Here is a 23,297-nt window from a genome sequence, read left to right as displayed (position 1 = left end):
AGCAAGGGAGCCTAAAATGGAGTCACTTGCCCCCCACAAGGAGGAGCAAACCAAAACGTAATTGCAGGAATGTAACCTTTAACCAGTCAATCTGGAATTTCCTGATGAATACTTGTGAAGTAATCTGCATGATAGACCCCTACTCTTCCCCCTGCAAGGAAGGTGACCTTGCCTGAAATAAACCTTTCTTTTCTTTCACTAGTGACTTCCTTGTCCTGCCCTATTTCTGCCTATAACAGTCTAACAATTTGTACTGCTCCTCAGAGCTCCTTTCTATTTGCTAGATGGGATACTACACTTTTTGTGAATCACTGAATAGAACCAATTAGATCCTCAAATGTACTCGGTTGAATTTTGTTTTTTAACATTTGTTTTTTAACCTCCATGCCTAGGGTAGTGATTGGCACACAATAAGCCCTTAATTAATTACCCCAAACATGTCTTTTTCCAGTTTTTCCCAATTCTGTTCCAAACAAGAAGAAATGCAACCATATTCACTATTACAGATTTATATTCTATAGACCAAAAGAAGACATGACACAAATGAAATTGTCACGACTGCAAATGTCATGCTCTTGTGCACAGGCACACATGCACTTCATTGATGCTACTAGTATAGAGGATGACATGTTAAGAAAATACAATTGGAATGAGGCCAAGGTATATCATTAAATACAGATGTGAGGAATTTAAAGTAAAGTTAGATCTTGAAAAGTGAGATCTTATAAGGGAACTTACAGCCCTCTCCATTTATTATCCCAAATGACAGTTCCCATTTTAGTGACAGAACAGCAAGATTTTCTGAATTGTTATCACAATCCAGCTTTTTAAGCTAATAATACGATTCTAAAAAATTGAAGAGTCCTAGGTACATTTTTATCTTTCAATCCAAGACAAGGAAAGGAGCCAGAAACAGCTTCTAATATAAGGAAATGAGATCATCGGTTTAAGATGCAGAAATAAAAGGGAGTAAAGTAGAAGACCTGGCAATTGAGAAAAGAAAAGTGCTGATTAGAATAGTAACTGTCTATCAATGCTAATCAACAAATGGGTTTGGCATGAATATGCTGTTCTTCCAGCATATTTATATGTGTTAACAGGAAGAAGAGTTTTTCACCTGGCTCCATCAAATGGCCTCAATGCCAAAGTTAACCTCAAAGAACAAACTCAACTGAGGCACAAAATAGCACAGATCTATAGCACCCAAACAGATTTTGATCCAGCTGTTGCTTTTATAGGTATGATTTAAAATTACTGGGCTTGTCTATACAGATTTTTCTTTTCAGTCTGTCATTTGGTATCTAGCCAGGAACTAATGATTCCTATAAGTAAAATCACTAAACATACTGAAATTAAAATGGAAAATGAATTATCAAATTGATCTTGATGAACAACCCCATGAACTGGAATTAGCACACTGTGAGAACTGAAAGGTTTACTCCTGCCAAGTAGAGGAAGGGCTACAACAGGCAAGGTAACTAGTTAAAGTTTACCATCCAAATGGCGTTCTCCGTAAGAGCTCTCCGGAAACAGGCCTCTTAGATATGTTATACATGAGATAGAAGTAGCAAAAAGTTTCTTCACCATTATCAATGACTCATGCTCATTAGTGATTTGGGATGGAAAAACGGTTTCCTGGGGGGGAAAAGATGAAGAAGATTAGTTATTCTTTAATATATTCAGTCATCATGCCATTACCACAGATAATGATGGGAAGATTTTTCAAGACTTCAAATCTGATACCTTTATAGGTAATCAAAAGGAAACAGGGCTTTGAAAATTGCATTCAATTTGATCTCCATAGACAAGGCAGAGCAGGAAGGCAGGGAGAGTTACCCAAGCAATTCAAGACTAGTATAATTTATTTCACAATGATCCACAGGTTTGAAGCAAAATTGGGAGTTTTACTAAGATTACATAATCTCCTTCCCTTTCACACATTCCTCAGAATGCAATGCAATGTGCCTTTTGTAACCTGCATTTTATACTATTCTCTCCAAAGTCATCAAGTATATCCTATCATTGACCTCTCCTGTCATTTGTACTAACTTCTCTGCAGTTTGACACTTTTGCCCACACTTTCCCTCTTCTCTTTCAGCTGCCATAATACTGTTTTCTTTTGATTTTTCACCCATCCCTCCACATCTATCTCAATCTCTTTTATTTTTATTTTTTCCAGTTTTTCTGACATTTAAACATTTAAATTCTGTCTTCAGTCCTTTTCTCTTTGCATAGTTCTCACTTCTTGGGTAATCTCATCTAGTCTCACTGCTTCGGCTATAGCATATACAAGACTGTTCTGAGCCCCACTTCTGTGTTTCCGTTCTGTGAACCCCTACACCTAGACCATTTTGTAGCCCCCTCAAACTCAGTTAATCTCTATCATCTTGATCCCAAATTTCATTGTCAGAGTAAAGAATCAGCCTCCATGCCAATCATTCAGGCTAGAAGAAGAGTTGTCTTTGGTTTCCCTTTTTATTTCATACCCTATTTCTAATCACTAAACCCTATAATTCTCTCTGAAGGAGTTCTCAAATGTATTTTCCCCTTTCCCTTCTCACTCTCACTGCCTTGACTCAGGGCATACTCACTTCTCCCCTTTATTACTGCAGTAGACCGTGATCTTCCTGCCAACAGTTCCTTTCATTCACTTTGTCCTTCATAGTGCCATCATTATTAACTTTAAAGAATACAAAATTATTATGACATGACTAGTATTCGTGAAGGATAGAGTTCAAGTACCTTAGTGTGGCTGTGAGAACTATCAAAGACTTATCCTTGCCTAACTCTCTGGCCTCATCTGACACCCCCACCCCTCTGCCCCTATTCCCTATCACCTCTTCTGTACCTTACTCTAGTTGTATGTAACTACTATTTACTATTCTACCACCATGTATCTCCATACTTTTGTGCTTTGCTTAAGCTAGAGTTCTACAGAATATTAAGGTTCTATAAAATGTCAGCCTTTCACAAAATATATCAATATTAACAGTAGTTTCTTTCTAAATTTTATGTGTGTGTATGATATATTGAAAAATATATACAGTTATTCTTTTTTTTTAAGATTTTATTTATTTATTTGACAGACAGAGAGATCACAAGTAGGCAGAGAGGCAGACAGAAAGAGAGGCGGAAGCAGGCTCCCCACTGAAGAGAGCCCGATGCAGGGCTCGATCCCAGGACCCTGGGATCATGACCTGAGCCAAAGGCAGAGGCTTATCCCACTGAGCCACCCACCCATATACAGTTATTCTTAAATGACTGGATAGTCTGCCCTAAGAAATGGTGTGCTATATTAGGAATGTCGTAAGACAGTGACAGATGCATGAATTTTACTTCAGTGTATAAGAATTATCTAGGGGCACCGGGGTGGCACAGACAGGTGATTGCCCAACTCTTGGTTTTGGCTCAGGTTGTGGTCTCGGGGTCGTGGAATCAAGCCCCACATTGGGCTCCCCAAGAATCCCCTTGGGATTCTCTCTCCTTCTCCCTTTGCCCCTCATCACCCTGCTCTCTCTCTAAAATGAATTTTTAAATCTTTTTTAAAAAAGTCTACCAAATAAAATAGAGTATTTGTTGATAGTTTGTTTTGTATCTTGAGTTATCATTTCAACTTGTTTGTCATATCCAGTATTTACTACCTACATGTATAAAAATTGAAAATTTGATCATTTTTGTCACAATTAATTAGTCTGAGGCTGCTTTTCACTCTCTTATTTAATCCAAGCACAAAATACGTCTCATGAACTCCAGCTGGTATGGTGTCAATACATTTTAATTTTAAAGTATTTTCCAAATATTGATGAATTAGATTATATTAAACTCAAGAACTTTTGTTCAAAAAGGCAACTTGTATGGGAGAAGATATTCTCAACATATACATCTGCAAAGGATTCATATCTAGGATATATGAAGCACTCCTAAAATTCACTAAGAAAAAGAAAGACAACCAAAAAGAAAAATAGGGACAAAAGACTTGAGTAGACACTTCACAAAACAGGATATCCAAATGGCCAATAAATAGTGCTCAAATGGAACACCAGTGTGGCTCAGCTGATTAAGTATCTGACTCCTAATTTCAGCTCCGGTCCTGAGCTCAGGGTTGTGAGATTGAGCCCCATGTTGGGCTCTGTGCTGGGTGTAGAGCCTGCTTGGGATTCTCTCTCTACCTCTCTCAGTCCCTTCCCTGCCCTAAAAAAAGTAGTGCTCAAACGTCACCGGGACGTGCACATTAAAACCACAATGAAATAATAGTATGCACTTAACACAGAGGCTAAAATTTTTAAAAATCAGAAAATACCAAATGTTGATAAAGATGTGAATCAGTCAAACTTAAACACTGGTTATAGGAGCATAATAAGTGAGCACAACCTCTTTGGAAAATTTGCTCAGTGGTATCCACTAAAGCTAAATACACACATATTCCATGACCCATATTTCACTCTCAAGTATACACCTGAAAGGTACGCATACATCTCCCCACCAAAAGAACATTCATAACACTATTATTTATAATGGACCCAAAATGGAAATTACTCAAATGCCCATCAACAAAAGAATAGATAAACAAATTGTAATATATTCCCACAACGGAATACTATAGAGAAATGAGAATGAATGATCTATAACTATACTTAACAATACTGATGATTTTCATACATAAAAGAGACCAGATACAAGTGACTACTATTGACTTCATTTATATAAAATATGAAAGTAGGTGAAACTACTATTTCTATGCTGTCAGAAGTCAGGATGGTTAAGTCTCTGATTATCTTAATCAAATTCAGAGCTCTTTTTACTATATTAAGCAGTTTCAGCTATTGAAGTTTTAATAATTCTGTTACTTAGAGGCAGGTACTACCCAAAAATATGCCTTTGATGAAGAGGAACTCCCAAAAGTTTTTCTTTCCTTTTTTTTAAATGTATTTAAGTAGTCTCCATACCCAGTGTTGGGCTTGAACTCATTACCCCAAGACCAAGAGTCACATGTTCTTCTAGCTGAGACAGTCATGTACCCCCCCAAAACTTTTTTTTTAAAGATTCATTTATTTGGGGGGTGGGTGCACAGAGAATTTCAAGCAGACCCGACACAGGGCTCAATCTCACAATCCTGAGATCATGACCTGAGCTGAAACTGAGTCAGATGCTTAAGCAACTAAATCCCTCAGGTATCCCCCCAAAAAGCCTTCTATACTCCAAAGACATTCTAGTCTTTGCTAGATTTTGCTCTATAAACTTTGTTCTTCTTTGGTATACCATATAGTGGCAATGAATGATCAAACTATATTATATTCAGTTATTAAAAATATATAATAAAATTATTACTCTTGCAGTATGGAAGGAACTTTGGAGACAAATCAGTATGGATCTTAAAAGCCAGGTTAAGGAATTTGTGCTTTATTCTGCAATCAGTGGAAAGTCAGTGGATTTGATCAGGAGAGTGAGTAAAATAATTATTTTAGTAATATTAAGCTATAGTAGAAGTAGGAAAAATTGAAGCTGAAGGATATTAGGTGTGTATGTGGTGTATGTGTGTGCATTTAAAATTTTACAGAAAATTGTTTTTGTATTCACAGATCCTGAGAAATTACGGTTCTTTTGAGTAATTGAGTAATAGCTGGCATGGCATGCATATATAGTAACTTACTGAAAACTTGCCAAAACTTAGAGGCAATACTTGAGTAATAACCATTTGTAGAATTAAATAACCTGAAAGTATAAAGACATTTATTTTTAATATAGGATCTAAAAAGCCATTTGTAGTAATGAAGATCAATAGTTGAAAAAGCCCTCTAGAGTTCTATTATTTCTCTATACGCCAGAGATTTTTTTTTTCTTAGCTCAATGATCTAATGTTTTAAGGGTCATCATCGATGTTTTTATAAATGTCTAATACATAAGGGGCACCTGGGTGGCTCAGTGGGTTAAAGCCTCTGCCTTTGGCTCAGGTCATGATCCCAGGGTACTGGGATTGAGCCCCGCATCGGGCTCTCTGCTCAGCGGGGAGCCTGCTTCCCACCCACTCCCCAGCCAGCCTCTCTGCCTACTTGTAATCTCTCTCTGTCAAATAAATAAATAAAATCTTTTAAAAAAATGTCTAATACATGGAAATACTATGACTTGATAATAGAAAACACTATTATAAATTATTTTAACAAGTTAGTGTGCTAATGACATAAGTGATGTTTGACTGCTTAGCTGTCCAGTTACACCACCTAAGACAAGTTAACTTTACTTCTCCACACTTCAGTTTCCTCCTTAATGTGAGGTTTAATTGAAATAATAATATAAAGCCCTTGGCACAGTGCCCAGTACAGGGTAAGTGCTGAATAAATGTTAGCTTCTATAATTGTTATTCTTGTTTTAAATATTAAATAGCAAAATCATACAGTCACTTAAAATTTCCTGGGAAAAGTAGTTCATACAACCCAAACTGCAAAGATCTGTTTACATCAAAAACTCAATTTGTTAATTTACAGTGAGAAAAATAACTGCTAAACTGATTGCAATTCGTATACCCAGCTCAGCATCTCCCCCTAGGAAGGAAGCCACTTAGGAAACCAAATGAGATCAGGAATCCAGTGAGTATACTGAATTTGAGCCAGAAAGACGACTGCTTTCTCTCTGCCATAATTCTCCTTCAACCTTAATCTTGTCCCTTTTTTGCTACAGCTTAATGTTCCTAAAACAATTGTTTTATTCACTTTACTGATCAAACCCACTGACTGTCTACGGATTGAAGAACAAAGCATAAATTCCTTAGCTTGGCTTTTAAGATCCATATTAATTTGCACCCCAAAGTTCCCATTCAACTTTATTTCCTACTTCTGTACAACACAATGTCTCTCAACTCCAATAAGGATGGATTCTTTATTATTTTCTAAAATATGCCATGTTCATTTATTTTGAGCCAAGGCACATTGGTAGGTTTTCCTCATAGAATTCTCTTCTCTCTCCTCTACTCAAATCCTTTACATTATTCAAAGTCCACCTTAAGTCACATTTCTCTGATGAGTAATTCACAAACCATTTTAGTCTATACAAAATCTCTAAATTCCTATAATTTGTATTGCTTTACTCTTTTTCACATATATGTAATACATATACTGCTTTGTAAATTGGCTTAACTCCTCTAAATCGTAATTCCCCTGTCAGATTCTAAACTTCTAGAAGATAAAGATTTTTTTTTATTCTCTCAGAGAATAACACCATATTATATAGACACACACACACACATATATATGTAAATACATGTATTATATAATATTGAGCTCTCCATTAATAAATGCATGATTCATTAATGAATGTCTTGGGGTAAGTTAAACCTGCCCTTGTGAACCCAGAAATGTTCCTTGGCTTTGGCATGTTACCCCAAGGTCCCAGCCTCCAAGTTCTTCTCTGTATTCTCTCCTCAGTTCTTATAATTATATCATATTATATCAGAAATTTCCTAACTGCTTCAGAGTAAATGTCTAACAAAAAAAAATTCTCTTAAACATCTTTTATGTTTCTGACTTCTTTCACTCTAGAAAATCTAAATATATAAACATGAAATAAGCACCCAGTTACTTTGTAGAAGTGTATCCTAATTTCTTGAACATTCTCAGCCCATTACTAATACAGTTAAAATGTAGACATACTCTGACGAAATATTATGCACCAATTAACCGATAAAACTGCTGTTTTGTTATGATTCTGAACTAACGTACTAAATAGCCATTGATTTTCTTTTAATTCTTAGTAATTACCTTAGATGCTTTGTGAATTTTGATAGAGTGAGAGAGCTGAGCAGTGGCCATTTTAACAATGTATCAGGATTCTTTTGACAGGTCAAACCTGTGGAGGGGGGGGAGAAAAATTAGAGACTTTGCCTAACATAATGTCTTTTGTGAATTTTCCAAAGAAAACTACATATAATTAGTATTTGACTATATTCTTTGGAAAATTAGTTTAATGAACATTTTTATCTCTACTATCCATTTTCTATGAATTTAGCATAAGAGCTCTGGATTAGTTTTTTCAACCACCCAGTGAGAATTTAGGTTGATTCGCCTGTTCCCACATACATTTGGAGAAGAAAAAAATAAACTGTAAATCACCTAAAGATTTAACAATGTATTTTATTCATCATTGTTATTCTCTTAGAGTGCAACTGTGCTCTGTATGTAGCAGAGGCTCAAAAACATTTCTTGAATTAACTTTATGGGTTATTGGTTTTCAAAGGTAATTCAAATGTTAAAATTTACACTTCACACCATTTGGGTGGCTATTCCCCAAAAATGGAAAATAACAATGTTGGTGAGGATGTAGAGAAATTGGAACCTATCCGTGCTGTTGGGAATCATACAGCTGCCTTAAAAAACAGTATGGCAGTTCCTCAGAAAGTTAAACAGAATTACCATATTAATCAGCAATTCCACTTCCAGGTATAAACCAAAAGAACTGAAAGCAGGGATTCAAACAGATACTTGTACACCAATGTTCACAGCAGTATTATTTAAAATATCTAATAAGTAGAAACAACCCAAATGTTCATCAACAGTTAAATGGTTTTTTTTTTTAATGTGGTATGTACAATGATATATACAAGCCTTAAAAAGGAACAACATTCTGATACATGCTATAACATGGATAAAACTTGAAAACATTATGCTAAATGAAATGAGCTAGACACAAAAGGACAAATACTGCATGATTTCACTTATATGAGGTAGAAGTACCTAAAGTAGTCAACTTCATAGAGACAGAAAGAATAGGGTTACAAAGAGCTGGAGGGTGGAAGGAATTGGAAGATTAAAAGTCACGGAGTTTCTGTTCAGGATGACAAAAATTTTCTAGGAATGGATAGTGGTGATGGTTGCATAACACCATGAATGCACTCAGTACCACTGAATCATATACTTGAGAATGGGTGAGGTGGTGAATTTTAAGTGCATTTTAACACAATAAAAATATTAATGTTAAAAATACATCTAATTTTGGGGCACCTGGCTGGCACAGTTGGTAGAGCATGTGACTCTTGATCTTGGAGTCATGGGTTCAAGCCCCACGTTAGGGGTAGAGTTTACTAAAAAAATAAATAAATAGGGGCATCTGGGTGGCTCAGTTGTTAAGTGTCTGGCTTCGGCTCAGGTCATGATTCCAGGGTTCTGGGATCGAGCCCACATCAAACTCCCTGCATTGCAGGAAGCCTGCTTCTCCCTCTGCCATTCCCTCTGCTTGTATTCCCTCTCTCACTGCGTCTCTCTCCATCAAATAAATAAAATCTTAAACAAAAATAAAGATAAAATAAACAAACAGAACAAAGTTCTATTTTAAGTTATAAAAAAATCCATCCAGTTCGCTTTTATTGCTTCACTGCCATTAAAAAAAGAAGCAGCAAATTTCCCTTTTTCTTTTCAAAGACCTTAATTTAATTTATACTGTGGCTTTTCAAGGTTTTATATAGTTCTGACCAATATATTTGTAAAATAACCCATCTAAAGTAATTCCATTCTGGATCTCGCAGGATAGCCTGTGACCTTTTTGGTGTATAGATTAATGCAAGATTCTGGATGATTTTGCAAATTAAAAAAAGGTAGAATTATTTGAGGACACTGCCACAAGATGGTGATAGAGATTATAAACAAGTACTACTTAATTTCTCTCAATTTCTTCAAAGCAACACTAGGGGACACTCTTTTACAATATCTTACAGGACAGTGACAACCACCTAATAGTCCTTCAGTCCTTAAAGATTCCAAGGTATCTTTTGTTGACTTCAGAATATGACCTTCATTTCTATGTATAACCTTCAAATCTGACTCAACACACAAACTGTTTCCCCTACAACTTCACGTAATAAAATGAGCAAAATAAGTAACTATAAGAGTTTAAGCTCTAGTTCTGGCCAATTAAGTCATATAAATGCCCCCTACTGGGGTAGTTATTAGCCTTAGAGACAATAAATAATAATAAGAAGAATTTTTAAATAGATTTCTAGATTTTTTTTTTTTTAAGATTTTACTTATTTGACAGAGAGAGAGATCACAAGTAGGCAGAGAGACAGGCAGAGAGAGAGGAGGAAGCAGGCTCACCTGCGGAGCAGAGAGCCCGATGTGGGGCTTGATCCCAGGACCCTGAGATCATGACCTGAGCCGAAGGCAGCGGCTTAATCCACTGAGCCACCCAGGCGCTCTGATTTTTTTTTTTTTTTTAAGTAACCTCCATGCCCAGTGTGGAGCTCAATGCAGGGTTCGAACTCACAACCCTGAGATCAAGACCCGAGCTGAAATAACAAGTCAGACTCTTAACCAACTGAGCCACTTAGAGGCCCCACTACATTTTTTTTTTTTTTTTAATTTCTCTATGGGGGTATCTGGCTGGCTTAGTCAGTAGAGCATGCAGTTCTTGATCTTGAGGTTGTGAGTTCAAGTCCCACATTGGGTATATTGATTACTCAAATGAATAAACTAAAAAATTTTTTTCTCTGGTCATAAAACATTCTGGTGGCATTTTTAGAGAATCAAGCCCTGGGGTGCCTGGATGGCAAAGTCGGTTGAGTGTCTGCCTTCTGCTCAAGTCATCATCCCATGATCCTGGGATTGAGTCCTCAGCCAGGGCCAGGCTCTCTGCTCAGCAGGGAGTCTGCTTCTCACTTTCCCCCTGCGCTCTTCCCTCTCTGTCAAATAAATAACATCTTTAAAAAAGAGAGAGAGAATCAAGCCCTGAAAAAAGCATCATTCAATTAGAACATAATGCATTATTATATCTATACTGGAATGTACAGATAACCTGGATTAAACTGATACTATCATTGAAAACTCCAAGGCAATCAGGGCACTTTTTTTGTTGTTGTTTGTTTTAAAGATTTTATTTATTTATTTGACACAGAGAGAGAGATCACAAGTAGGCAGAGAGGCAGGCAGAGAGCGGGGAAAGCAGGCTCCCTGCTGAGCAGAGAGCCTGATGCGGAGCTCAATCCCAGGATCCTGATTCAATCCCAGGACCCTGAGACCATGACCTGAGCGGAAGGCAGAAACTTAACCCTCTAAGCCACCCAGGTCCCCCATGGCACTTGCTTTTGAGAAAGGATTCAAAGCCAGTCACTATTATAATGCATTTGGTAAATACCTAAGAAATTAATATTCATAAAATGAAAAAAGTTAAAGTTTATATACACATATGTGTGCATGAAGAGAGAAATAACCAGTAGTATAATATAGTAGAAAGAGGCTTTGGGGTTAAGGAACGTAGGCCCATATTCTGCTCAACTACCTCGTAGCTCTGCGACTTAGTTAAGTCACCCAATCATTCTGGGCCTCAGTTTCCTTTTTGTAAAATAGAGACAATAAATCCAACTTCTCAGGGCTCTTATAGTGTTTATGGGGGCATGTATTCATCTGGAGAGCATACATAGCCTAATGGTTAAGTACACACACTCTTCTGGAGCCACACTGCCTACAGCCAAATTTCAGTCTGCAATTAACTTGCCATTTCATCTTGGGTAAATTGTGTGCCCCAGTGTCCCCATCTGTAAAATAAGGATGGTCCTAGTACCTGCTTCATAGGGTTGTTGTGAGGACTTACTTAGTCAGACTTATGGGGCACTTAGAACACTGTCTGACAAATATTTTCATTATAAGTAACAAAGCATATTTATTTTTTAAAATCTTATGTTAGTATTTGAACTCCTAGTTTTCTACCAGCCTTCTAGTTGTTCCTTCTCATTCTCTACTTCACACTTTTCCCCTGCACATTTTTGAGTGTTTGGTATTCAGGGTTCTATACTAGGAGCTCCTTTTTTTTTTTTCCTTCTTCTTCCTACTTCTAAACACACCCACCCTGGATGAACAAATACATTTTCATTGTTTCGATTACTATATCCATTCTAATGATTCTTCTTTTTCTTTTTCTTTTTTTTTTTTTTTTTCATTCTAATGATTCTTAAATGTCAGAAGCCCAGGTCTTTCTGGGGAGTTAGAGATCTGTACCTCTAAGAGACAGTTCCACTTTGATGTTCCCAACACATCTAAATGTCAATTCTTTTCCCCCAAACCTATTCCTGTTCTCTAGCTCAATGTTTCCTGCAAATAACGTCATCAAATACCTAATTTCTCAAGCCTAAAAACTATGACTCAACCCTGCCCCTCCCTCACTTACACATCTAGTCTTCTTAATATTTATCAAATGTGTCCATTCCTCACTTTACACAAGTTGTTGTTATCTCTGCTTTAGATGAGATTAGCCTCATCTTTTGCTACCAGTCTGCTGGTCACTGATTCTGCCCTTCTCCCGTCTGTCCTTTGTATTGCAGCCAGAGTTTTCTTTTTGAATTGCAAACTTGACTGTAACTCTGTAGCCTGAAATCCTTCAATGGCTTCCCACAGCCCTAAGGATAAAATTCAGTCTCCTTAAGGTAGCTTTAAGATCTGGCTCATCATGCCTCCCTAGGCACATCTCTAACCATTTTCCCTTACACTTTTATGCACCAATTATTCTTATCAACATTCGTTACCCTAAACCATATTCTCTCCAGCTTTCAGGTTTTTGCAATAATCCTTCCACCTGAAACCTTCTTCATTCTCAATTCCTTCTTATCTCCTAGATATGGAGTATAGTGTTCTCAAGGAACTATTTCCTTACTCACCACCACCACCAAGTTGGGTTATGTGCCCATTGTAACATTTACAGTATCATGGTTGGCTTTATATATCCATCCCACCCTGCCTGTGAGCTAACATGAGAGTAAAGTTGTGTCTTTCTAGCTCATTCTTTACTTTTTACGTGTTTTTTTTTTTAAGGTACAATTTAGTAAGTTTTAGTATATTCATAGTTTTGCAACCATCACTACTAATTTCAAAAGATATTTCTTATCCCAAAAAGAAGCCCCACGCTCATTACCATTTACTTCCCACTCCCCCTCCCCTGGCCCCTTGCAACCACTGATCTACATTTCATCTCTATGGATTTGCCTATTCTGAACATTTCATATAAATGGAATCATGTAATATATGACCTTTTATGTCTGGTTCAGCTCATTCTTGAATCCCCAGCACCATCACAGTATTAGAACAAAATAGATGCTCAACAAATATTTGCTACATCAATAGAGTTAATATAAGAACAAGGAAGTATTAAGTATCTAGAAAAGAATTACAAATTATTAGAGATAGAAGGAGGTTTAAATGTCATCTAATACAAACATCTAATTTTCTAGATGAGGAAATCAAGGTCCAGAGAAGTCGACTGACTTACTCAGGGTCAAACACTTAGTGGTAGAACTGAGAATGAAATTCAAGAAACTTTGACTCACAAATTAGGGGTTTTCTACAAGGACTCCCTAAAATGAAATTCCTTTTTTGTTTCATTCCATTTAAAATGATGCACTACCAGTGTCTTCTTAGTTGTGGAGCTTGCTTGCTTGTTTATTTCTAAACACAGTAGTGTCTTTTTCAGTTGTTCTAGAATGAGCTTGCTTGAGAAAAGCAAAACATATCTAAATAATTTTTTTTAAGTAGCCAGGCTCTTTTCAACCTCTAATTATTCTGTTGCTACTGTTGTTTTCTCTTTGAGCAGGTGTTTTGTGGAAGTTTCCTTTCAAGTACAAACTCTGTTTAGTTTTGAAAGCTCACAAGCTGACAGCCCCAGGAGGTATGACACTACAGATCATGTACTCTTCAGAGAATAACTCTGATTTTTTTTATCACCTTTTTCTAACTCATTATCTAAAAGCTTAGGAGAGATTTCATATTTATGGATTTTAAGAGCAGAACTCTAACTTTCAAATGTCTTTCACTTATATATATTTGTTTGCATATTTGACCCACAAACATCTGAAACTTCACAGGGCATCAATAATCATTCACTTTAATACTTGATATGTCCACTCTGTGACAAGAATTATGATTTGGAGATGGAGGTAAGAATTCTGTGCTTTCTCAGATAAAGACTCATGCTACTTAAAGACTCTTGACCTACATCTCAACTGCCCTATTTAAAATGGTGACACAATTGCTTACTATTTTACCTTTGTATGTGTGAATCCAAGATTCAGATAAGATTAACCAGCTATTGTTCAGCATATTAAAGCCTAAGCCAGAACCTGCCCCCTGCCTTTGGCCATTCTGAGTGAAGCAAAAACCAGTTTACTATGTTTGCACAAAGACAGTAATAGTTGATTTTCTAATGTTCCCCACACATCTTCCCCAATCTTCCAACACCACTTTTTTAACAAGAAAATCCCCCTTCTATCAAATGAATAATACCTAATTGCTGGATTCTAAAATGCAACTAGGTGACCCTTCTTGCCTGATACAAAGGACGGCTTTACACAAAGAAAGTACATTTTGACATAAATGGGCTCAGCATCATAGACTTGGAAGGGAAAGAAGAAATAGATAATCCAATCCCTTCATTTTAGAGAAAAGGAAAGTCAACTTAGTGGAGGAAGGATAGTCTTTTCAACAAATGGTACTGGAACAACATGACATCCATAGGCCAAAACAAAACAAAACACTCAAAAACCAAAACAAACTCTCAACCTAATTCTCACACTATATACAAATACTAATTCAAAATGGGTCATGGATTTAAATGTAAAATACAAAACTATAAAGAAGAGGAAAGTGAAGTCCAACAAAAGAAATTGGTTTGTCAGAGGTTACCCAGTTACTCAGAGGCTTCACAGAGTTTGCTTCTGTAAGTTATTATTCACCATTTTAACAAATCCCATTTGGCTCTAATTCCCCTTTTCCACACTCACTCAGAGAAAATGGTTTCCACTATATTAACTGGATATTTGTTCATGCTCTTTTGGTTTTTTTAATATCCTTTTCCGGCTACTTCAATTATTCATTCATTCAACATTTACTGGGTGACTACAATGTGCCAGGCACCATATAGGATTGCAAAGATCTAAAATACTGCTCACATCTCAAGAGACTGATGATCCAGTGGGGGAGAAATTAGACTAACTAAATAAAAAATTAGACTAATTAAATAAAAAACCCCTGTAGGGGCAAGAACCGTGCTTTATCTCCGTTTTCACCAGCCAAGTGCTCGGTGTACTGCACACCCCGTCCCAGGCGCTGCACATTTGAACACATGTCGGTGATTGGCTGATCTTGCATTTCAAGAAACTTTCTCCTCCTGTACTGTTTGGGGAACTAAAGTCCACGGAGATTAAATGGCACGTCCTGGAAAAGGTAGCAAAGGAGCCGACGTCATTCCGTGGGGAACTATCCCCAGCTCTGTCACCTCTTGGGTCTGCGCCAGGCATTGATCTGGCAGAACATATCCGTGACTGGAGAAAACCTGACCTAGCCAAGATCATCCCCAAAGCTTCACTCCCGACCTCCAGCAATACACAGACGTCGTTGGCCTCACCCACTGCTTGGCCGCTAATTACCGCTGTTGCTTCCTCACCAAGACTCACTCCTTTCCACCCAAATCTGAATTCAACAGCTACCTTGATAGCGGGAATGCGGGTGTTCCCACTACTATTCTCTCCGCTCTTCCCCCCATTCCCTTCCCCCACCCCACCCCCCGTTACATGTGAAATTTTTCAAAGTCGAGCGCTGAGGGCGGGAATTGAAGGAGGGGGTGGGGTGCTATCTAGAAGCTTCCCTTTGTCTTTTTCCTCAGCCCCCACCTTCCCGTTTCTCCTCAGAGTACTTCGGGCTTCAGCGAAATACTTTCACATCAAACTTGATGCCGCAAGGAAAAGGAAAAACAAAGAAAAAAAAATTAACCTAAGCCTAGAAACTGACGACGCTCAAGCGCCCTCTTTCTCCGGAGCCCTAGCGTCTGGACAGCCCTCACCTCAGCTCGTCGACGCCTCTCTCAGAAGGGTGGCTACCCAACGGCCTTTTCCAGCCCAAACCCTCTCGGGCTCATGAATAGTCAACGAGGTCTTTTTTGGGCGGGATGAGACGCTTACTCATGAATAATTCATGACCTCTCCACTGCCTGCCTCCTGGGCGGGCCGCCCCGTTTGGCTTCATGAATATGCAAAAAGGGGCGAGCGGCCGCTAACGGACCCTTCATGGGCTCGGCCCCCTCAGCGTCAGCGTCCTCTGCGCCCAGCCTTCTTAGCCCAGGTTTCCGTGCCGCATGCCCTCGGGTCGCCGGCGCAGTGTCTCTGCTGCCGCCTTTCTCGCCCCTCCGAGGGCCGGCCCCGCGCTCCCGGGCCTTAGGGACCTGCGCCGGGCTCGTGGCGCCGCCCACAGACCCTGGCGAGGCCTTCCGCTCCCGGCCGCTCTGCCTGGGCAAACCGGTACGTCGAGGACAGCTTGGGGAGACGCCTGACCGCCCAGGTGAAGCGGCGGCGGGGAGGCCCTCCCGGTCCTAGAGGGGCCTAGGGTCGACGCGGGCGGGGCCAGGTGAGAAAACCTGGGACTGGGACCCGGACTGGGGCGAGGGGGTGGGGCAGAGAGGTCGGAGGCCAGCGCAAGGCGGCGTCGGGGAAGAAGCCTCTAGAGCCTTGGGGAACGGGTGTTAATGCGGAAGCCGGCAGTGGGAGCTAGAGGTCTTAGGGCAGAGGTTTTAATCCTTGAGGCATCTCCACTTCTTCTGTAGCATGGACCCCAGTTTGCATTATCTTGAACATCGATTTTAATTACGCAAATGAGACCTGACTTCGTTCTCCCCTTCCAGGGCGCCTAATCCAGTCCCTTCTGCGCAGGGGTGACCCCCGTGAGCAGTTGGGTGGTGGGTCTCTTCAGATCGTTTCCCGCGCATTCGGGTACATAGTCACTACCTTGTGTAGCTTTTCAAAGGTTCGCGGAGTCCCTGGAACCTCTGCGGTGGGATTTCTTAGAGAGTGGCTGAAGCATGGGGCTACTTGAAACTTGTTTTTACTTTGTTTCTGCAGCAAAGGAAAAAAGACCCAAGTTGGTAAAAACACGAGTTAATAACAGAATCACGAAAACCATAATTTGGGCTGTAATGGTTCTTTAGTTCAGGTTTTCTCCACCTCCGGAGTAGTACTCTCCCTGCCACATTGTGACAACCCAAAATGTCTCCAGATGCAGTCAGGTATCCCAAACAAGGGCAAAATCGCCCTTGGTTGAGAATGACTGCTTTAAATCCTAAACTTTCCAGAAGTAATTGCTGCTTAAGCTCCAGCCTGGCAGATGGTCTGTCTGCCCCAGCCCTTTTGGAGTCAGTATTTACCCACTTCCTTCCATGCTGGTTGCCCTCATTCTCAGCTGCCTTCGGGTCTCAGCTTCCTGTCTCCAAAGAGCCTTCCTCCTCAACCCTATACTAATTAAAGTTCATCCCACCCCTCCCTCTCTCATTACTGTTGTTTTCCTTCCTACAATTTATCACAATCTGGATTTCATTTATTTCCTAATCTGTTTTTCTTCACCGCTAAGAATGCAAATAAGCTTTATTAGAGGCCTGATCTGTCTGGGTCACTCAAGGATCTTCAGTGTCCAGCACAGTGCCTGATACATAGGGACCAATCAGCATTGGTAGACTGAAACAATAAATTCCTTTATTCCTTCTGAAAGCTTCCGTGGAGTTTCTTCTACTTCTCATTCTCATTCCTCCTGGGCTCCTTGTGATCTTTGTTTAGAACTTAAATGGATGAATGAGCACCTAGAAGCTATGGGTAGAGTCTTCACTTTTATCACTGACTTATCCACTCCTTGAGGGCAGAAACTGTCCTTTATTATGTTGAAGGTATTCATATAGTTGAAAGAACCAGTCTATGACTTAAGGAACAGTATTAGACAATGAAAAATGGAGAGTGCCACAGGGGGCTTTAGGAATTACTAGTAATTCCTAATTACGTAATTTGTGCAAAGTCCCTACACTTGTTAAGAGACCAAATCACAAGTAGGACCCATGGTCTCACACCTTTCTTTTCAAGGTTCTTTTCTAATCTCTGGCCAGTCTAGTTTCTGATTACTTTTTTGTGAAGCTGACTTACAGCTGAAACACAAAAATCCCAAGCCAAAGACTTGCTTCTTGTCAACTAAAAGCTTTTGAGCTTGTACTCTTCATCTTTTGATTAAATCTACCCTGGGGGATAATGGCCTAATGAACTCAAAAGTGTTGTATGACATTCAATTACCCATCTTCTCTTGTACCTTTCAATAAGAGTCTGGAAATTGTCCTTGTCAGAGCAAAGTATCTTGTTTGTTTTGGAAGGAAAAAATGCACATTGTGGGAGAAATTGATCATTGTGTAGAAATTTCCAAATAACCAGTTGTTAAAGTTTGGCCAAACCCTGTATCCAATAGTAAGATAACATGCAAAACAAATTAAAACAGTGGGGGAGGGAATTTTTTTTTTTTTAAGATTTATTTATTTGACAGACAGAGATCACAAGTAGGCAGAGAGGCAGGCAGAGAGAGAGGAGGAAGCAGGCTCCCAGCTAAGCAGAGAGCCCGATGCGGGGCTCGATCCCAGAACCCTGGGATCATGACCTGAGCTGAAGGCAGAGGCTTTAACCAGCTGAGCCACCCAGGCGCCCCGGGAATTTTTAGTTGAGATGATTTTCATTGCCTTTCTCTCTTTAGACACATGTGCTGTTTCTTACTCTGTGTACCTGAAACAGTTGTCACTCCTCATTAATCAGTCCCTAGTTAAGCCCTTGTTTTTTGAGAACTAAAGACCATTTTTCCTTCTCAGTTAAATTCAGGGTTTCTTCTTTTTCTCTTCTTGATCAGTTTATATAGGCAGCACCTGGTTGGTAGAGTCTTGTGGCGTCATGCTCTCAGCTGTTAGGATTTTGCGGGTTTTTTCTGAGACATCTGATAGCACTCTTCATCATAGGAAATAGATACTATTTTTCTGACTGATTGGAACTTTCCTGATGAAGTTCAGTGTAAGCTTGAAAGTCTTCTCCTAAAGATAGTTTACTTGAAGGTTGTCAAAAATAGACATGTTGAATATAAATGTATTTTCAAGAGGACATCTCTAGATGCATTTCCCTCTTCAGTGTACACAATCATGATACCAAATACAGAGAAAAGAAGGGTGCTTTCTTTACCCTATTTACTTTCAACTTTTATTAGAACTCTTAAATCGTAACTTCTAATCATAACACCATCATATTTATTCATTCATCAAGCATTTATTTTGCACCTGCCATTTATAAAGCACTCTGCGTCGCATTTTGGGGACCAGAGAGATGATAATTTGGTCTCTGAGCTGTGGAAGTTTACAGTTTAGTAAGATATCTGTAAACACATTACTCATTGAGAAAATATTAATGCAGCTATCAGTGGAAGTATAAATTATAAGACAGGATGTAGAGAAGAAAACTATGCATGCTAAATAATGAATCGAGACAGCTTCACAAAGGAGGTAGCATTTTAGGAGGAGAGCATGTGTATGTAATTTGCTTTCCTCATTCTTTGGCAATGGTTTGACAGTTTCAAACCAATAAATGTAGACATTTTGCCCACCACTTTAGATTTAGGAAAGAAAAGGAGGTGTAAGATCCTTTCTTTCCATTCCTGGTAGCAGCATGCTTTTGAAAGCTAAATGTTGTCTTAGCTATCCCAAATGCCTTATTCATGGTTAAAAGGAGAGTGCCAGCTCTCATTTCCACAGTAGGGTGTTATTTTATTCTAGTCTCCATTGGGGCATATACTGGTCATGTGGTATGTTTGGTGGGGGGGGTCAGTGGTATTTATAAATGTGTTTATGAATGTGACTCTGGAGTCCTAGAATTTTAAGTATCACTGAGAAGAGAGGCAAAATGATTTAAAGAACTAAAATTTTGAATCAGGCCTCCATGTATAAACTGGTTATGTTGCCTAACTTATTTAGGGTAATTATTTTTTTATTTTTGAATTAATTTTTTATAAAAAGACATTTATCTGAGACAGTGTGTGCGCTTGAGGGAGGGGCTGAAGGGGAGAGGGAGAGAAAATCTCTAGCAGACTCCCTGCTGAGCAAAGAGCCCCAGGCAGGACTTGATCTCAAGACCCTGAGGCCTTCATGACCCTAGCTGAAACCAATAATGGGTGCTCAAGAGACTGAGCCACTCAGGCGCCCCTATTTAGGGTAATTTTTAGAGAGAAAGGCAAAAAGAAAGGATTGCCAACTTGGCTTTAGCTTTCGAACGTGATCCATTCTTTGGCAGCCAAAGAGAAGCCAGTCAGTATGAAATAAGCCTGTCAATATAAAATAAGCCCAACTATAAGATCTTAACATAAGCTTCTGCTGCTTCTGCCCACACACTGTCAATCTACAAAATATAATTCTGTGTGTAGGTGGCAATTTATTATAGCCTTCATGCCCATTCAGAGTTGCATATTGATTTCTGCATCTTTTGAATTGATCTTTTCTAACTGGCAGAAGAATCTCCTTGTGGGTTGTATGTTTCTGGGGAAAACCTAGGGTTTAATGAACTGGAACAGGAAATGACAGGGGCTATAAGTGACAAGCTGCTGCCTGCTTGAGTGCCCTAAGACACGATGTCAAGGAAGGTAATAATTCTGAAACATAGAAATGCTCATTTGGCTACTTGGTTTTCTTTTCTGCTGACTATGGGGTTTTGGTGACATGTAAAATTATTTTATGCCTCCTAACGTTTATCATTTAATAGAAAAGGTTTCAAATGAAATAGATTTTAAACTGGCATTCCATGATTATTACTTGGTATATCCGCACCGAGATCTGAGTTGAGGTGACTTTCAAAATTTACCGCAGTATTGACAGCCTATATTTTGAAGCCCTTTACTTTCTACACATTTTGATGTTTGGAAAATGACAGTTACCAAAAACATTGTTTAGCACTCCTGTGAGACCATAGTGTAGCCTCAGCCCTATGGGAGCCTTTTTTCTTCTCTTAGTTTATACTAACCCAGTGATAATTGTTTAAGTATTAATGACCTCTGGTTGAGAAGGTCCTTAATTCAAGATTCAAAATACTTAATGACCTTAGAGCAAATTGAATGCAAGTATAAGACATCTAAGGCAGCCTTTTCTTCTTTTCTTTTTGTAAATAATTGCCCCTTTATTTACTTATTTTTTATTTATTTTTTAAGTAATCACTATACCCAAGGTGGAACTCAAACTCCTGACTTCAAGAGTCACTAGCTCCATTAACTGAGCAAACCAGGTGCCCCCAGGGCAGGCTTTTCTAATTACTCTCCTCATTAAACAAACAAAAACCAATTCCTTTCTGCCAAGAAAAAAGTTTAACAACTGGAAAGTGAGTAAGATATTACAGGAAGATTGCCTACAAAGCTTTTAAAAATGGAAGGGAGAAAGAATTTCAAGGAGACATCATTTAGAGATTTACTATGACTTACACCTAAGAAAACTGTCCCAGAAAGCCAGATTCCTGTGAAAGCCATATTCTCAAATGTGCCAGGGGCTACATTAACTTTGGTCACGTCAGTACACACCACAGAAAGATGTACTATATTAAGTTGCATTGAAAGAGTTCAAAATATGACCTTATCAATAATCTGTGCACATCTCTCCCCCTTTGTTGAAGTGTGCCTATACATATGACATGCTCAATAAACACACATCGAATGAATGCACATATGTTGTTAGAAGAATCCCAGATAATCCCAGTGATGTACTGGGTTTGTTCAGATTATACATAATGGGGTTGATCTTTGAAAAGATGCATTGCAAATTTCTATTTCTGTTAGTATTATTTTTCCATTTATCCTAATTTGAAATCAGTGTCTTTTTTTGTTCTTTTTATTCTAATAATTTATTTATTTATAAAATATTTATATATTTTATATATATTTATATATTTGTTTATAAATTAATTTATTCTAATAATTCTAGTATACATACGGAAAAACATCCTCTTTCTTAAATGTACCTTTTATTTACATATAAACAAAATTCACCACTTTAAAGTGTACAAATCAGTGGTTTTTAGTAAAGTTATAAAGTGGTGTAATCATCACCGCTAATTCCAGAGCATTGTTATCACCCCAAAAGAAACCCCATGCTTTAGCAGTCACTCCACATTTCTTCCTCCCCTAGCCCCTTTCAACAATTAATCTACTTTTTGCCTCTATAGATTTGACTATTCTGGATATTTCACATAAGGGGAATCCCACCATATATAGCTTTTTTTGTGTCTGGCTTCCTTCATTTAGTGTAAAATTAAAAGTATGATACTCGTGGGGCGCCTGGGTGGCTCAGTGGGTTAAGGCCTCTGCCTTCAGCTCAGGTCATGATCCCAGTGTCCTGGGATCGAGCCCCGCATTGGGCTCTCTGCTTGGCAGGGAGCCTGCTTCCTCCTCTCTCTCTCTCTCTCTGCCTGCCTCTCTCCCTACTTGTGATCTCTGTCTGTCAAATAAATAAATAGAATCTTAGAAAAAAAAAAAGTATGATACTCGTTATGGCTGAATAATGTTCCATTGCATGGATATACCACATTTTGTATATCTCTTCATAAGTTGGTGGACATTTGGCTTGCTTCCACTTTTTGGCTATTAAGAATAATCCTCCTGAATATACATTTTCCAAAGAAAATATACAAGTGGCCATGAGACACATGAAAAGATGGTCAGCATCTCCAGTCATCAACGAAATGCAAATCAAAATCATAATGAGATATCACCTCACATGGGTCAGAATGGCTATTAGCAAAAAGACAACAAATGTTAATGAGGATGTGGAGAAAAGAGTAAAAAAAAATTTTTAAGTTTTAATTTAGGGGCACCTGTATAGCTCAGGTCATGATCCCAGGGTCCTCGGATCAAGCTCCCTGTTCAGCAGGGAGTCTCCTTGTCCCTTTCCCTCTGCTCCTTATCCCCTCATGCCCTCGCTTTCTCTCAAATAAATAAGATTAAAAAAAAAAAGTTTTTATTTTAATTACCTGGTGCTCATCACAGCAAGTGCACTCCTTAATCCCCATCACCTGTGTCACCCATGCCCCCATCCGCCTCCCCTCTGGTAATCATCAGTTTATTCTCTATAGTTAAGAGTTGGCTTCTTGGTTTGTCTCTGTCTACCCTCCCCTTTGCTCATTTGTTTCTTTTTTTTTAAATTCCACATGTGAGTGAAATCATGAGGTATTTGTCTTGTTCTAATCAACTTATTTCACTTAGCATTATACTCTCTAGCTTCATCCATGTTTTTGCAAATGGCAAGATTTCATTTTTTAATGGCTGAATAATATTCCATGGTATATATATTACCACATCTTCCTTATCTGTTCATCTATCGATGGATATTGGAGCTGCTTCCATAGTTTGTAAATAATGCGGCAAAAAACATAGGAGTGCATGTATGCCTTTGAATTAGTGTTTTTTGTATTCTCTGGGTAAATACTCCATATGGCAATTGCTGGATATTGGAGTAGTTCTATTTTT

The 23,297-nt window shown here is 38.7% G+C and overlaps 1 protein-coding gene across 2 annotated transcripts in view; it reads right to left on the bottom strand.

Moving 5' to 3' along the window:
• The window catches only part of HORMAD2 (HORMA domain containing 2), a 91,536-nt gene extending 75,699 nt beyond the window's left edge, over window positions 1-15,837 (bottom strand). For both annotated transcript variants that reach the window (XM_046024184.1, XM_046024183.1), the window contains exons 1-3: window positions 15,805-15,837; window positions 7,752-7,839; window positions 1,494-1,635 (exon numbers count right to left, since the gene is read on the bottom strand). In XM_046024184.1, coding sequence (XP_045880140.1) covers window positions 1,494-1,635; window positions 7,752-7,802 — 193 coding nt within the window. In that variant the 5' untranslated portion in view covers window positions 7,803-7,839; window positions 15,805-15,837. The remainder of the gene's footprint in view (window positions 1-1,493; window positions 1,636-7,751; window positions 7,840-15,804) is intronic.
• Window positions 15,838-23,297: the final 7,460 nt, after the last annotated feature.

This window comes from Meles meles, chromosome 12 (genome assembly GCF_922984935.1).
Source record: "Meles meles chromosome 12, mMelMel3.1 paternal haplotype, whole genome shotgun sequence".
Taxonomy (NCBI): domain Eukaryota; kingdom Metazoa; phylum Chordata; class Mammalia; order Carnivora; family Mustelidae; genus Meles; species Meles meles.
Note: the sequence above shows the minus strand (reverse complement) of the source record. Positions and strands in the feature narration are given on the sequence as shown.